We start from the raw sequence: 17660 nt of genomic DNA, 5'->3' as shown, positions 1-17660 counted from the left end.
CTCTCTAACTACTCTTGTTAGCCATAGTTGGATCATCTTTCCTGCTGGGATTTTGTGCATGTAAATGCGCAATGTAAATTTGTTGTAACCCATGTGTTAATTTTTAAAATGCTAGCCATTGCCTAAATACCATCATTTGTAGTAATAGCTACCATAATATAATTTCCAAAATACAACACCCAGTTTGCCCCTCATACCTTTGTCATTTCCTTTGCTTAGATTTAAGACCCTAGTTTCAGGTTGAACTACATCCCTTTCAAACTTAATATAAAATCCTATCATATTATGATCACTCTTCGCTAAAGGCTCCTTTATAATGAAATTATTAATTAGCCCTTTCTCATTGCTCAATACAAGATCTAAAATAGCCTCCAGTTGGTTCCTCAAAATACTGTTCTAGAAAATCATCTTGTATACATTTGGGAATTCATCTTCCACAACATTAGTTCTAAATAGGTTTACCCAGTCTGTTTGTAGATTGAAGTTCCCCACGATTACATGGTTATTGAATCCCCTATGATGACTGAATTTCTACACTTTGCTGTGACTCCACACAGCAGCCCCTCCCCCACTCCCATGCAGTCATTTGCTCCATGCTGCCATGGATTTTCTCTACATTGCATTCCACGAGGGTGTGGTTATTTTCACTGCAAACCGATGTCAGTATTGCACTGCTAGAGGATTCCTGCACTACCCACCTCTTCCTACTTTGCCACAAGGCCCCACTTGCTATTCTCCTGAAATCTGTGTAGCTGCAGTGTGGCCACCTCCTGGAATATGTGCTCCAAGAAATTCTTAACCTCCCATATGTTCTGTAGTGACTCCAACTGATCCTCAAGCTCAGAAACCTTGGTTATATATATGCTGGAGTTATTTTAATCACAAGCATCCTCTGTTTAGTTAATTTTTAAAAATTCAGTTTTATGTCTTTAGATCTAATTAATTACCTAGATTATTTATACATCTGCTGTTGTCACTTGCTTTGAACTACGAGCATCTTCTTCCCTCTCTGCATCACCAAACTCTCACTCTCAGCAGATTCCTGTTGTCAATCATTAGCAAATTGACCTGGCTCTCACCAGACTGAGTGCTTAGAGCATCATCAGTAATTGTATCTGACCCATTCTTCAAATCATAAAATTATAAGTTGTGAAATGAATTGAAGTTGTGTTTAATTTATTCAAATAATTATCTTACGTAGCAACTTTGTACTTCAGTTAAGTTAGTACAGGCCCAACCTTGTGAATGTTCTCTTACACCCCCTGCTGGGCATCTACATGTATTTTCCTGGTTGGCCAACTGCCTTACTGTAAGATGTTGGTGTGGAAAGCAGAGCTTTATTGTGTTAAGGCTATATTTTAAATGAATCGTCAATTTTTCAGTGACATATGCAGAAACAGCTGTGTTGAATTGTGACGCACAGATATTCAGTACAGCATAAATGGTGCAGCATCTTTAGATCTGTATGCCATGTTAAGAACGCACACCAGTACCTAGGGATTTTATGTTTTGCGTTACAGTTGTTTCTTGGCATTAACTACAAAATGGACTAATTTTGAAAAATATTTACTTGAGTATTGCTGAAAAGAAATACTTTTTTTGTTGAAGCTTTTCATCTTGTACACATCAGGACAGTTCACAAGAATACCAAACGTAAAGGGAAAAGCAATTTATACTGTATGAGAAGAGAGTGCTGATTGGTTTGTAAGTGGACTCTAATTGGTAGAGGCGTGCCATGGAGAATGCACCAGATGAGGGTGACTGACAGTTTATTGCCAAGCATTGTTTGAAATTTTAAACCAGGCAACTTGACTCCAATTGGTCAAGTCATTGCCCTGAAGAATTAATCAATGAATGGCCGTCACTTATTTTGTTTAGCTGAAACAAGTGCCATATGTGTACTTGTTCTTTCTGTCTGCAAAGAACAGGGACCTGTCTATTAACATATGTAGCTTCTAGTATACACAAATGCACCACATTGCGAGCTCGACCGAGAATCTTAATTGGTTGCCAGTGTAATTCTTAGCACACTGAGGGTTATTTAGCAAATGTTGTCCAATCATGGAATCGCATCTAATATTAGACACTCTCTTGAATTTTGCAAGCACAGGCTGGTTGGGCACAGTCTGTACCTTGTCTGTCACAAACAGTGGAAGGGACATGCTGTTTTATATGATCCACCAGTCTTTGGGACATACAGCTTACATTCCTAGCATCACATTGGTGCTGAAATTCATATACCACATTACTCATTTGTGTGATAGGCAGAACATTTTTTTGGCTTGACGGCAGCAACAGGTTAGTGGTGAATACCACACGTGTTGCTACTGCATAGTAGCAGCGTGAAACAGCTAGCTTCACCTGTTGCTCAAATTTTTGAGATACCTTACCGTTCCAGGGTAATCTGAGGCGCTTTGCAGTGCTGAAAGTGACGGCCTTAGGCGCCTGTTCATAAGTTTGTGTGAAATGATCTGATCAGGGTAGCCATTACCCAGAGGTTGCCTTTGATGTGCCCTATTTTAGCATCAAGTTTACATGGTGAACAAATGGTTCAGGGCTTATTTACAAGGTTGCCAATAAGGCCAATCTTACAGCACGTGGAAATATAAAATTTCCCAACTCGTACATTGACCAGTGAAGGTAGGCAGACTTGCGGTAGACTGTGGTTGAGAACCCCTGGCAGATTTCTCAACTATGTCAAGGAAAGCAAGTGAATTTGATCACAGATGGAGCCCATTAAGACATGAAAGGACATCATTACATGCAGCTGCAGATTTAAATATAGCGACCACATCATCCACATATCAAAAATATGCAAGGGGGAGGAGGTTAGGAGTCATTCCATTGAAGACACGTTTCCCATGGAACCCAAAAAAGATGTTTCCGGAGTGGGCCTAGAGGGGATCCCATGGCACCACCAACTATTTGGCCATACGTGATGTTGTTAAAACTGAACTCAACTGCACGAGTTGCCAAGTTCATAAGTTCCATGAATACTGATTCACGCAATGGTGGCGGGTCCAATCGCCATGATATAGCACTGTAGTGCAAATATCTATGGCTTCCTTAAGTAGAACATTGGTGAATAGGCTAGCAATGTCAAATGAGCACATGGACACAGCATTGCAATCGATGTGCAAGTCCTGTATGGCCTTCGCAAATGTGAAGGAATCCTTCACAGTGTATGTGGAAAACTTGCTCAAAACTGTTTGTAACAATTCACCCCACCATTTGGCCAATTCATGTTGTGCAGAACTGGCCATAGATAAGATAGGGCATAGAGGGACATCACTTGTATCTGTCTAGGGCGGCCCATACATACATGGACTCTGAGTCGTGAGGATGAACACTGTCATATATATCACACGGCAGCTCATCACTCTTATACAAGTCCAGCAAGCATTTTTGTTTAGCTTACTTTCGAGCAAGTCACATCCAGTCGCGTTGAGCGGCAGGTCCAATGGATATGAATGGTATGCATTTTGTAGATATAGTCACTCTTGTTAGGGGTGACTATTCGTGCACCTTTGTCAGGTTTACTGATGTGTATGTCTGGGTTGGTCTTAAGGCCTGGCAATGCTGCAAGACATTGGCATTGCGTTTCAAAATCAGACAGGTCATTCGGAATTCTGCGATATGTGCGCTAGATCAGATTGGCGCGCTTTCAAGGAGTCAGTGTCTTCAGTGGATGCTGGGTTGTGGCGGGATAGCTGGAAATAGAGGAGTTCAAACTCAGCAAATACCGCTTTCCGTTTGATTTGGAATGAAGGCACACCAAAATTGAAACCAAGAACAAACTCCTCGCTTTCTGACAGTACACGGTCAGAGATTTGTTACGTGTTTAGTGGTGTCATTATTTGTGTTGTCAAACCACTTAAGTGAGTTGAGAGTGCAGACATATTTCAAATGGGTACTGTTTATGGTGCAGTCATCTATTGAAGCAATATAGTGGCACAAATGAATCAAATCGAAAAATGAAAGAAATTTGTATGTCTCAGACTAAGCGTGTTGTAGGACATGAAGATGAAAAGCTTAGACAAAAAAATGTTTTTTTTGGGGCAATACTTAGTTCTATACTACCAAACGCCTATAAATATTTACTCTTTATCCTTCTTCCTCTGCGAGTGTACTTAGATCATGGTAACCAATCTAGAATAAGGCAGTAGAATGTGAAAAGCTGATTACTAGAAGTCCAACTGAGAATGACATCTTAAAGGAAAAGCCATTTAAAACACCAGTCCTAGTTGAGATGTTACAATACTTCAGCATTGTGTTCTCCCATTTGCTTTCTGACTACTGTCACAACTCTATTCATGTCTTTCCCATCAGTTCAGCTTTCACCTTATATGTTGCCTTTTTCACACTTGGGACCTATTCAGTAACATTTCACAAGCAGAAATTGTCTTCCTTACACAAACCCAGGGCCTTGCAATTGAAACTTTTTCACCATAGCGAGCTCTGTTACTGTATGCAATCAACCCTTGTCATTTTGAATACACTGTCCTTCTGTTGATTGTCCTCCAAGCAGTGTGTTCCAGAAGCATCCAGCCATATGCTTGAGTATCTTTTGTCAGAGTATATTTGGAGCATCATACAGAAGCGTTGAGATTGGAGACAAGGCCCATGGACTCCTTTTGCACAGTCCATATTACATTTCTCCAGTCTTTTAAAAGCATTTTCAGTTAGAATAACGTATCCTTCTGCTTAATTTTGTTTAATAGACACATCAATTATAGGAAACATTTTATTTTGAAATAAATATCTTGCTGATTGGTACAGGCATTTCAAAGATACAGTAGCCAATGCAAGTTATATAGTTTTAAAAAGAGAAAAAGGCCTTATAGATATGACAGACATTGGCAGTGATGATGAGAGTTAAGGGTTTTATTAAATCACTTAATAGTCAGGAACAGCTCACTATAAAAACTGAGCTGAAAATCTACCACTGCAGCAGTTAGCATTTCAGCTTCTGAAATTTAGCATTGAGCCTCATTTCAATAATTGTGTGAATGTGCATTGGGCTTGTCTGTAGCACAACCTCTATTCTCCCTCCAAAATTTTGCCTTGCTAAATGGGTGTTGATTTTCAATACTATAGTTTATATATACTTCTACATTAAAAAAGGAACACAGGAGAAGACCCACTAAAATGAATGTCAAAAAGTATAACAGATATAAATATTCAATTTCACTATTATTGACCGCAAGTGTGAGAGAGAGAATAGTCTGGGCTGGGGCAACTCAGCCTTTGATTTCCCTCCTTGCTGGTAACACACTGCATCAACACTTTGTTTTAAAATAATTACCACTCAAGCATTTGGGAAATACAGTAACAAAAATAAGTAACATAATGTACGTAAAAATTTACAAAATACAATTGGTATATAAATATGTCCCTTTTGTTCAAAAGAGAACAATAAAGGACCGACTTTATAAGGCAATGTTGGAGCAGTCACACTGGTGGTGAACACACCATAATACTGGGCCTCATTTTATGGTGTACCTGATTTAGTGATGCAGAGTTTGAGGGAAAATGGAGGCTATGCCACTAGTGCACCAAAACCACATTCACACTGTTGTTTAAATCAGGTCCAATGCTAAATTTCACAAATTTCTGTTTATGTTCTGTTCTCCAATACACAAACAAACAGGCTCTCTTTGGCCTAATTCTTAAAGCAAGGCTGTTCATGTTTCAGTTTGGAGTTGTAATTCTTTTTCCAATGACTAATTTTTATTTTTCCATTGAGCATCTTGTTTTTTCTGTGTATTTGTGCCTTTTTGCTGAAGCTTTCTGTCTGGCAATCAAGAGTTGCCTGAAGTACTAATGCTGCTGTAGTACAAGTTGCAACTAATAAAGCTGGGGACATTGGATCTCTGACTGTTCCCAAAATGTTCCATCATTTGCAACAAGTCATAAGGAATGACCTGTTAAGGTTCATAGGCACCTCACGTGATATATTCACTGTAAGCTTAAGGTTGTCATGAATTTATGAAGCGTTATAATAGGGCGTTTATCTAATAAATGTCACTGTCAAATATGTTTAAATGAATTTTGTTAAGTATTTTGAACTGTCTCTCAAAACTTCTGCTGCTGTTTAGTTAAAATCTGTTACTAAATCTCACTGCAGACTTCAGAGTTACAACACCAGCAATAACCCTACAGTCAATGACGAGTTAGGTTATGGATTAGAACAAGTACATGTGATAGTATAGCTATAGGAGTTTAGAGCTTGGAGCACATCCTCCATGTAAATAGTATAAAATAAATATTGATCTTTTTTATCTTTTCTTAGTATAAATACAGTTGAGTAGACCATTTGAAAGTTAATGAGAGATTTTCCTCTTCTTTGTTTAATGTTAGTATTCACTTGGAGGAAAATCAAGTAAAAAGCTCACCCAATTTTACATCCATTAATATAAATAGTCAAAGATATGACAGCTAGGAGTGCCATGGTCTATAAATATGGTCCATTTATTTTGTGCTATTTACATAAAAAGTGTGCTCTAAGCCCTAAACTCATGCTTCTATATAGCTGGATTATCACATGTACTTGTTCTAATCCCTAACCTAATTTGTCATTGACAGTAGGGCCCTGTGTTATTTGCTTGTGTTGTAATTTTGACGCGTGCAGTGAGATATAACAACATATTTTACACTAAACAGTAGAAGCATTGACAGATTGTTTGAAATACGTTCATTTAAACATATTTGACAGTGACATTTAATAGATAAACAGATTATAGTATTTTATGTATTCATCACGAACTTAAGCTTACATGGTTATGATATAATAATGTCTCAAGCTATTCATCAGTTAAGCTTCATGGTCTAACCTGACTGTATAGAACCATTAACTGCAAAAATGGAAGTTTACTGATTAGTCTATGTAATAATGTTCACTTGTAGAAAGGTTAACCAGAATGAAACACTTGGCTGTCCTTCTCTTATAGGATTATGAAATGTTACATGCAGATTAAAAATAAGAGAAATAACATGCAATTGTGGTATTACCAATTGAAAAAAAAGAGGCGCAAAAAGGTTTTTGCGCAATAAACTTTTTCATTAGAAGACAATTCGAGAGAAGCAAAAAGAAGCCATAAGAAGAAAGATGAATGTTACTGTTGTGGAGGTGACAATAAAGTGCAATTGACAAAGGTAAATGGAACTGAATAAGAATTGGATGATATAGGGATGACAGACTAGTAATAAAACGTCAGTCATGGCTATCTCTATATAAAAAATACGAAAGGCTCTAGAATTTAATCTGATTTGTTTTACATAAATATCAGATGGATTTTCAAGAGGCATTTGCTACAGTGTCACACAACAGACTGTGAGCAAAATTCTAGGTCATGGAATAAAAAGGAATGTAGGCACTTGGATAAGAAATTGGCTGAGTGACAGGAAACAGAGAGCAGTGATAAGTGGTTGTTTTTCAGATTGGAGGAAGATTTGTAGAGAGTTCCTCAGGGGTCAGTGTTGGGACCCTTGTTCTTCGTGATATATATTCATGTTCTAGAATGGTGTGCAGGGCATGATTTCAAAATTTGCAGATGATACGAACATTGGAAATGTTGTCAACTGTGATGGGGATAATCTTGAACTTCAAAAGGACATAGACATGTTGGTGGATTGGGCAGACAAGTGGCAGATGAAGTTCAATGCAGAGAAGTGCGAGGTGATTCATTGTGGCAGGAAAGAAATGGTGAGACTGTATAAAATAAAGGGAGAGCCTCTAAAGGAGGTACAGGAACAGAGGGACCTTGGCATATACGTACATAGGTCATTGAAGATGGCAGGGCATGTTGAGAGAGCATTTAATAAAGCATATAGCGCCTTAGGCTTTATTAATAGGGGCACTGAGTACAAAAGTAAGGAAGTCATGTTGAACTTGTATAAGACACTAGTTAGGCCTTATCTGGAGTACTGAATCCAGTTCTGGGGTACCATACTTGAGGAAGGATGTGAAGGCATTGAAGTAAGTACAGAGGAGATTCACAAGAATGATTCCCAGGATGAAGAACTGTAGCTATGAGGATAGATTGGAGGGGTTGGGACTGTTTTCCTTGAAAAAAAGGCTGAGGAGACTTGACTGAGGTATTCAATTTCCTGAGAGGCATGGGCAGGGTAAATAGTGAGAAACTGTTCCTGCTCAAAAGAACATCAAGAATTAGAGGGCATAGAATCAAAATAATTGGCAACAGGAGTAAATGTGACGTGAGGAAAAATGCTTTCACCCAGAGGGTGATTGGAGTCCGGATCAAACTTCCTGAAAGGGTGGTGGAGGCAGGGTTGTTCGGGGTATTTAAAAAGGAATTGGATTGCTACCTGAAGAGAGAGAAGGTTACAGGGATAAGGCAGGGGATTGGGACTAAGTGGAATGCCCTGTAAAAATACTGTGATACTGTGATAAATTAGATAAATAAATAAAATAAGCCAATTCATTTGCTTGGCATATGTCTTGCTTGCTGTTCTTTTAGGAATCAGCATTACATGACAACTACATGGTTGTTAATCATAACAGGTTGAATTTTAGGAATAGTCAAACCCAAATCTTGAATATAATAGGATACATTTTCATCAAATAAAGGTTCTATGCTATCATCTATATTATTTCCATGCCAGTATTGCTGTGTTAAAAATGGAACACATCAAAGAAACCATGGCTCTTTGAATAAGCCTATTAATAATATTTTACTATTTGTTTCATGAAAAATTATGAAATGAAAGCACTTTCTGTATGTCAAAGCAGCAATTTGTTTTGAATAACTAGCTTATTACTAATCAGAGCTTAAAAATACTTCACATGGCTCGTTTGTAAACAACTTTCCCCCTCCAAAGGTCAGAAAGTTGGACTTGGGTTTCAGATTTGAAAACCATACCCAGGTTATGGCAATTGTATCTAAAACACATAGGGATTATTTTTTTCCTGAATGCAGAGGTCAGGAAAAAGGAATCCGAGATATTTTAAACACTGAATCTTCAGCTTCTTTATGTTGTCCCAAGATTTCCACAGCTACTGTGGGCAGAGGTGTGATGTGAAGTTGTTTTTGAACTCACTCAGCCTGTGGGAAAGTTATGAACTGGTTGATTGTGGCAGACAATGCCTCATTCACTTGCTCTCAGCAGGAATGCATTTCATACAGACTTGCATTTTATACATGACCTCGTGAAAGGATACTGCAAAGTTTAAGGCAGCTTTGACTTTCACTGCCACAGAAAGAGTAGTGTCAGCCTTAGAGGAGATTGGAGCCCTGTGTTTAAAATGTGGATATCCATTTCCCAAATCAGGCAGCAGAAGACATTATGAATCACAACTGTTTTGTTAAACTATCGTTCAGTACAAATACCATTCCTTTTCCCTTCTAAATCCTTTCCCTGTCCAGAAGCCAAAACCCAGTTCTTCAATGAGCATCACCTGCTCTCAATTTTCTCTGAAGCTTGCCCTGGTTTACTCTTAAAGGGACTGGCGTTTCTAACATTGTCACCCTGCTGATGTATGCTGGAGCACATATCATGACATTGCACACCACCAGTTTGTGATTCTTCATCCGTTAATTTTGATGGATAGAAAATCATGGGTTGAATTGCCACAATTTCGTTATTGCTGGGAGGGCAGAAGCCCAATTCTCGCTCTACTTACAGCTGTGACTGTACTTCTAAAGTAAATGGTGTATGTAAAATTCTTTAAGACATTTTGAGGATGTGGTATGGTGTTGTTTAATTCAAATTATTTCCTTTCTATTTCTGGAGCATGCAAGACACACAAAGTTGCCTCAGCCCAAATGACTTGTGGTGTAGAGATATTTTCAGGATATGTTGACTATCACATATCAACTCATGTCTTTTCTCTGCTATGTGATCTGCCCAAACACTGAGGTGGGTGTGGGAGGGAGAAAAATTAATGGGGCTAAAAGCTGACAAATCCCCTAGATCTTGATAGCCTAGAATTTTAAGAGATGGCTGCAGAGTGAATGGATGAATTGGTCTTGTATTTCCAGAAATCAATAGATTATAGGATGGTCCTCCTGGATTGGAAGATAGCAACATAACTCTGCTATTCAAGGTAGGAAGGAGAGAGAGAGAGAAAACAGTTCCCTAATGTCAGTGGTGGGGAAAATACTAATATATTATTGAGGATGTGGTAATAGGGCATTTAGAAAATCACAATGATTAGGCAAAGTCAACATGATTGTATGGAATGGAAATCTTGTTTGACAAATCCATTAAAGTGTTTTGAGGATGTAATTAGCAGGGTAGATAAGGAGGAAGAAGCAGATATAGTATATTTGTATTTTCAGAAGGCATTTGATAAGGCACCACAAAATAAGTTGTTCCACAGGATTAAGGCTCATTGGATGGGGTGGTATTGCATGTATTGAGGATAGATTATTGGGTGGGTGGTAATGCATGCATTGAGCATTAGTTAATGGATACAAAATAGGTGGTAGGAATAAACAGATCATTTTTGAGGCAGCAATGTGTAAATAATTGTGCCAACAAGATCAGAGCTGGGCCCAAGCTATTTACAATTTATAACAATGGGTTAGATGAGGGAATTGTCTGTTATATATCCAAGTTTACTGACGGTACTAACCTAGTTGTTAAAGTAGCTGTGAGGAGGATTTAAAGCAGATGCAAAGGCATATGGACAGGTTAAATGATTGGGCAAATGGAGCATAATATAGGGAAATGTGAAATTATCCACTTGGTAAGAAGAATGGAAAAACAGAATATTTCTTAAAAGGTGAGAGATGAGCAAGTGTTGATATTCAGAGAATTTGGCCGTCCATGAACTTGAAGCACAAAAAATTAATGTGCAAGTGCAGCACGAAATTAGGAAGACAAATGGTATGTTAGTCTTCATTTCAAGGGGCCTGGAGAATAAATGTGAGGAAGTTATGCTGCTATTATATAGGGCTTTGCAGAGATCACACAGTGTACGATTTGGACTCTTTACCTAAGGAAGGATATACTCACCTTAGAGGAAGTGCAACAAAGGTTCACTAGATGGATTGCTGGGATGACGGGGCTATCTTAACAGGAGAGATCGAGTAGAATGGACCTATATTATTTGGGGTTTATAAAAATGAGGGGTGATTCATTGAAACTTTTAAAATTCATAGAGGGCTTGACAAGGCAAATGTGCAGGAGCATCTGGAAGAGGAGATCATAGTCTCAGGATGTTGGCCATTTAGGATTGAAATGATGAGAAGTCAGTTTACTCAGAATCTTTGAAATTCTCAAGCCCAGAGAGCAGTGGATGCTCAGTTGATAAGTATATTCCAAAGGGCCATTGATATGATTTTGGGCACTAAAGAAATCAAGGGATAAGGAAGGAAAGTGGAGTTGACATAGGAATTCAGCCATGACCTTATTGAATGTTGGCACAAGCACAATGGGGCAAATAGCCTAACCCCATTCCTATTTCTTATGTTCATGGTTTATCTATCATGGTGATATCTAGTGAAAAAAAGGGTTGATAGGTTGGTGGGGTCATTAACTATTTAACAGATCTAGAAAGCTACTTTAAGCTTAAAAGGAAAAGGGACATAAACAAAAGAGTAAATCATGAGTCAAAAGGCTGAGAGTTCAAAACCCATACTAAGGCTGGTAATATATTGCTTTCCTGAGGGAATGCTGCATTGTTGTAGGCACCATCCATTAGGTGAGGCATTTAGGTAGATGTTAACAATTCCATGGCATCATTCAAAGAAGAACAGCAAGTTCTCTCAGTATCCTGGTCAATATTTATTCCTTACCAAAGAAAAGCAGATTAATGCCAATCATTTTGCTGCATGTGAGAGCTTACTATATAATAATGGTTATGTTTGCTGGGATAATAACAGTTTTAAAATAATTAGGATAAATCACTTTAAAAAAGGACATTTGTGACATGATAAAGCTCTATAAAAATAAAAGTTTTCCTTTCTTTGGAAATATCCTTAAAGTGCATATATTACCTTCACTATTGAAAGTAGACTACTTCAATTTTGGAAAATCAACCAACCCTCACCCTATCTAATGTTCACTGTTACTCACAATACAAGGTTGTCTTGGAAAAACTAATCCAGGCTGGTCTTTTGGTTAAAGCTGGCTTATTTTCAAAACAACTCCTCCACACTACTAACTTCCTAGTAACTCCCACACAAACTGTTCCCGCTGTACCTTTTTATTCTATTCAGTTGGGATAATTAATGCCCATCACCTGTTTAACTAGCAATTGGTTTTAACAAGATGATTGCCATATTAACATTCGCAATGGAAAAATGTATATGCAGATCTCCAGCTTTTTAACGTGTCACCAGTCACAAATGCAGTGTTTTTTGTATGAATATAGATTGGAATTCAGAAGCAAGACTTGTGGTTTGATTATTAATTAGGACTCCCACTGATCAAACTGCTCATCTTAATGCATGAGTACACTGTTTAAGAAGGGAGTGAGGCAAAAGACGGGAAATTACAAGCCGATTAGCCTGACCTCGGTCATTGGTAAGATTTTAGAGTCCATTATTAAGGATGAGATTTCAGAATACTTGGAAGTGCATGGTAAAAGCGGGCAAAGTCAGCATGGTTTCATCAAGGGGAGGTCATGCCTGACAAATCTGTTAGAATTCTTTGAGGAGGTAACGAGTAGGTTAGACAAAGGAGAGCCAATGGATGTTATCTACTTGGACTTCCAGAAGTCCTTTGACAAGGTGCCGCACAGGAGGCTGCTCAGTAAGATAAGAACCCATAGTGTTAGAGGCAAGGTACTAGCATGGATAGAAGATTGGCTGTCTGGCAGGAGGCAGAGAGTGGGGATAAGGGTGTCCTTCTCAGGATGGCGGCCGGTGACTGGTGGAGTTCCGCAGGGGTCAGTGTTGGGACCACAACTTTTCACTTTATACATTAATGATCTAGATGAAGGAACTGAGGGCATCCTGGCTAAGTTTTGCAGATGATACAAAGATAGGTGGAGGGACAGGTAGTATTGAGGAGGCGGGGAGGCTGCAGAAGGATTTGGACAGGTTAGGAGAATGGGCAAAGAAGTGGCAGATGGAATACAATGTGGGGAAGTGTGAGGTTATGCACTTTGGTAGGAAGAATAGAGGCATAGGCTATTTTCTAAGTGGGGAGAGAATTCAGAAATCTGGAGTGCAAAGGGACTTGGGAGTCCTAGTCCAGGATTCTCTTAAGGTTAACTTGCAGGTTGAGTCGGTAGTTAGGAATGCAAATGCAATGTTGGCATTTATTTCGAGAGGACTAGAATATAAAAGCAGGGATGTGCTGCTGAGGCTTTATAAGGCTCTGGTCAGACCACATTTAGAATATTGTGAGCAATTTTGGGCCCTGTAACACAGGAAGGATGTGCTGGCCCTGGAGAGGGTCCAGAGGAGGTTCACGAGAATGATCCCAGGAATGAAAGACTTAACATATGAGGAACGTTTGAGGTCTCTGGGTCTATACTCAATGGAGTTTAGGGGGGGATCTGATTGAGGGGGGATCTGATTGAAACTTACAGAATACTGAAAGGCCTGGATAGAGTGAACGTGGGGAAGATGTTTCCATAAGTAGGAGAGACTAGGACCCGAGGGCACAGCCTCAGAGTAAAGGGAAGACCTTTTAGAACAGAGATGAGGAGAAACGTCTTTAGCCAGAGAGTGGTGAATCTATGGAATTCATTGCCACAGAAGGCTGTGGAGGCCAGGTCATTGAGTGTATTTAAGACCGAGATAGATAGGTTCTTGATTGGTAAGGGGATCAAAGGTTATGGGGAGAAGGTGGGAGAATGGGGTTGAAAAACTTATCAGCCATGATTGAATGGCGGAGCAGACTCGATGGGCCGAATGGCCTAATTTCTGCTCCTATGTCTTATGGTCTTATGGTCTTATGAACCAATACTGAATCAATTCTTGATGCAATTGGTGATTCACATATTGACTGTAGCATTACATGGAGCATTGTGTCAGAGTTGGTGCTTTTGAATCTTGTAATGCTGATGGAGCTATTTGGATTGAAAATGGTCTTTGCTAAATAATAGTTGAAAAATAACTTCCGTTTTTTTTTCAGGTTGATTGTGAGGCTAAAGCATGCTACAGCGAATGCAAATTGATCCAGAAGGACCTGGATATTGCCCTCAGTGTGCACAGCCTTTGATGAATAGCAGCTCACAAATAACATCTTCTATGATAATGAAGGCAATCAACATACATCAACTGAAGATTGAACAACCTGCCAACAATACTGAATTAAAGGTAATCATCATGGCCTAGGCCATTCATGGCATCATGCAGAATATATGCTGAACAAATTCTGGCCAGATCACTGCTTAATATTGCTAAGTTCTGGTGAAAGTTTCAGAAGTATCATCACCATTTGCCTGGTGCAATCTGGATGCCTCTTCTACTCATTGTGTCATTACCACAGAGAAACATGCTGTCGAATATTCATCTTGAACCTATGGCTTTACTAACTATCTGTCCTATCAGCATGATATTATCATACATTGTGTACTTATGTGAGCCGTCTCCTTTTCAGTGGTGGGACAGGGTCTTTTTACCAATATGTTGATCATGTTTACTAGAACGCTAACATATAAAAATGCAATTTTGTTTTAGAATTCCTGCTGTTATGCCTATTTCATGTTGGCACCATTTAATAATCCTTTTGCAGCATGAGTAATGTCTAAAGGTGAAACTGAAACTGTTATGGTAACACCTTCTTCTATTACTTTAAATAGGTCACACTGTAAGATATGCTATGCAGTACTTCCACCACAGGTGGTACAGTGGTACAGTGGCACAGTGGCATAAGTCAACATAGTCCACCTGCTATTTTCCCCTATTACAGGAAACACAATTAAAAGACATCCCATTTCCTCTGATTGACCATAAAATTCACTTGCAACATATTAAAAGTTTTGCATTTAGCATGCACTTCCTCTGACATTTTCCCAGTCACACCATTCCTATCACACTTTGTTGATAATGTCCCTATCATTATAAAACAGCATGAGAAAATAAATGTTCTTCCATATATATTTTAACAGTAAACAATGATAAAATGGCTAACGCGCACAACAAAGTTAGTCTAGTTTGTATGTGTGGTCAGTCTTTTAATCTGATAGACTTCAACTTACATATAACCGGCTTAAAGGAAAAAATGTCGTTCCAAGCCAAAACAGGAAAACAATTTTGAGCAAATCAATGAGAGAAGAAAGAAAAGGTTAAGAGAAGAAGAGGGGTAATAGAAAATATTGGTCAAAGGAATTAATTCAGTCTACAATCTTTAAAGTTTAAATAAGAATGAGGTATTTGCAGTAGTTCTACTCTCACCGGAAAGGAAGTCTAATTACTACACTCTGCTGGAAAAGGGAAAGACAAAAATGATTGGTCAGGGAGTTAGCTGGCACCTTGAGAGAATAGGACCCAGCTGACTCAATTTTAACTCTGTGCAGGTGAATGGGTTTTGAATGAGTTAAAATTTTGCCCAAGATTTCTCAGGTTGTGATTATAAAATGGCTTACATAACACTCGGAGCCTATAATAGAATAGGTACTATTACATTCAGATAAATCTACGGAAGTGTTGCCTTGTTAAATTCAGGTAGAATTTGGAACTAAGAAAGTAATACACCAAGCTAGATGTCTTGTGAATTTCTTGAATCAATTTGTGTACTATCTGTTACTCTCAATGTTGTCAAGCCAGCTAGAAGGAAACCTACATTGATTTATGAACATATGAGAGGCAGTTTATTGACTCATTTCTTAATATATGGATTGATAGCAACCCAGAGGTCTAATTTGCTGGGTGACGCTGTTGAGACATACAATGTCAGGTAATCATTGGGCAGGATTTTATGTCCCATGGGCAGTCATGTGCCTGACCCAATCTGGCGTAAAATAGCGTGCAACGATGCTGAGCGAGCGTCGCAATGACATCACGCACTCGTACGAAGTTTAGCTTGGTGGGCGTGAGCAGGTGCCCAAGCTGCACCCACCATTAATTAACAATTCACTTAAGGCCATTAACAATCAAACTGACACCGATTTTTCATTACCCATGCAATTTCGCGCTCATTACACAGGCAAAACCGGCAGGCAGCCAGTCGACATTTTAAAAAACCTCATCCAAGGGTGGGATAAAAAGGGTCAGTGAATAGTGAGGAGTTTGGTAAATAGTTTGCTACTGGTGACTTATTGGTACCAGGCAGCTTCATCTCTGTTTGGGGCTTCATTCTTAGCATTTCCAGGATTCCCTTCAGGACCCATTGGTATGTGCAAGGCCCCTGGAGGATTCAGACTGTGTGGACCCTTCCAGGTATCAGACAGGCTTCCATTACCCTGGTAATGGGGATTGTGGTCTCTGCTGGAGGCACCTCCTCTGAGGAAGAAGAGATGGGGAGAAGGGAGAGGAGGCCAGGTGTCCCAGTGCAGCTTCCAGGGGAGGGACCTGTGGGAGGAGAGACGCAGGCACAAGGGGAGCAGGGCCAGCAGGGAGTTCAAGGCAGAAGTGGCTGCAGAAGATGCTGCTATCCTGCTGCCAAGGTTTACAGGCGGCGATGCAGCTACATCAATATGTCTGAGGTACAATGCTGCAGATGGTTCCACCTCTCAAGGGAGACAGTGACTTACATTTGTGAGGTGATTGGGCCTGAGATCAGCTCCGACTGTGCGGGTGGGCACCCAATGCCAGTGGCTCTGAAAGTCACAGTGGCCCTCAACTTCTATGCCTCCGTCTCTTTCCAGGGCTCAGTGGGGGATCATTGTGGAGTCTTTCAATCAGCTATCCACGGTTGCATCAAGTTGGTGACAGAAGCTCTGTTCAGGCGGGTACTGACATTTATTCTTTACCGTACAGTTGAGGCCAGTCAGGTTGAGCGAGCCAGAGGCTTTACAGCGATAGCTGGGTTCCCCCGTGTCCAGGGTGCAATTGACTGCACACATGTGGCCATCAAGGTGCCAGTGGGTCAGCCGGATGCCTTCGTCAACAGGAAGGGATTACACTCGATGAACGTGCAGATAGTGTGTGATCACAGGATGCAGATTCTGCAAGTCTGTGCAGAGTACCCAGGCAGCTCCCATGATGCTTACATCCTGAGACACTCCCAGGTGCCAAGGCTCTTCAGTGCTCCAGCCCGGCTGGATGGATGGCTGCTGGGTGACCAGGGCTCATGACGCCTCTCCACCACCCAAGAACAGAGGCAGAGAAGCGTTACAATACGAGCCATGCCTCCATGAGGTCGGTAGTAGAGAGGACCATAGGTCTTCTCAAGATGTGCTTCTGATGCTTGGACTGTTCAGGGGGTGTACTACAATACCCCCCCAGGGTGGATGTCACTGATCGTTGGTGCATGCTGTGCTCTCCACAATCTGGCACTGGCAAGGGGGGACCCACTGGAGGAAGAGGATCTTGATGCAGCTGCACAAGTCACAGATGATGAGTCCAGTAGTGAGTCAGAAAAGGAGCACGGTGAGGAGAATGCTGAGGGCTTGGAGGCAGACCTCGGTAACCTCCAGGGAGGCAGGGACAGCAGGGACGCCTTGATCCAATGCTCCTTCAGCTAGGTTACCAAGATTCAACAGCATGCCAGAACTGCAGCCTCCATCCCAGATGTCTGAAAAGACCCTTTCATTTGAACACAAAGAACACTCAGTGCCTGTGCAATAAAGTTTAGAG

General features: G+C 40.1%; 1 protein-coding gene across 2 annotated transcripts in view; it reads left to right on the top strand.

Moving 5' to 3' along the window:
* Positions 1–17660, top strand: part of LOC144682072 (protein C19orf12 homolog) — a 140392-nt gene that overhangs the window by 90989 nt on the left and 31743 nt on the right. For both annotated transcript variants that reach the window (XM_078544372.1, XM_078544376.1), the window contains one exon: positions 14053–14237. In XM_078544372.1, the coding sequence (XP_078400498.1) occupies positions 14073–14237 (165 nt within the window). In that variant the 5' untranslated portion in view covers positions 14053–14072. Of the gene's footprint in view, positions 1–14052; positions 14238–17660 lie in introns of those variants that run through there.

This window comes from Cetorhinus maximus, chromosome 6 (genome assembly GCF_964194155.1).
Source record: "Cetorhinus maximus chromosome 6, sCetMax3.hap1.1, whole genome shotgun sequence".
NCBI classification, from domain to species: Eukaryota; Metazoa; Chordata; class Chondrichthyes; order Lamniformes; family Cetorhinidae; genus Cetorhinus; species Cetorhinus maximus.
This window is presented reverse-complemented; position numbering and strand designations above follow the sequence as displayed.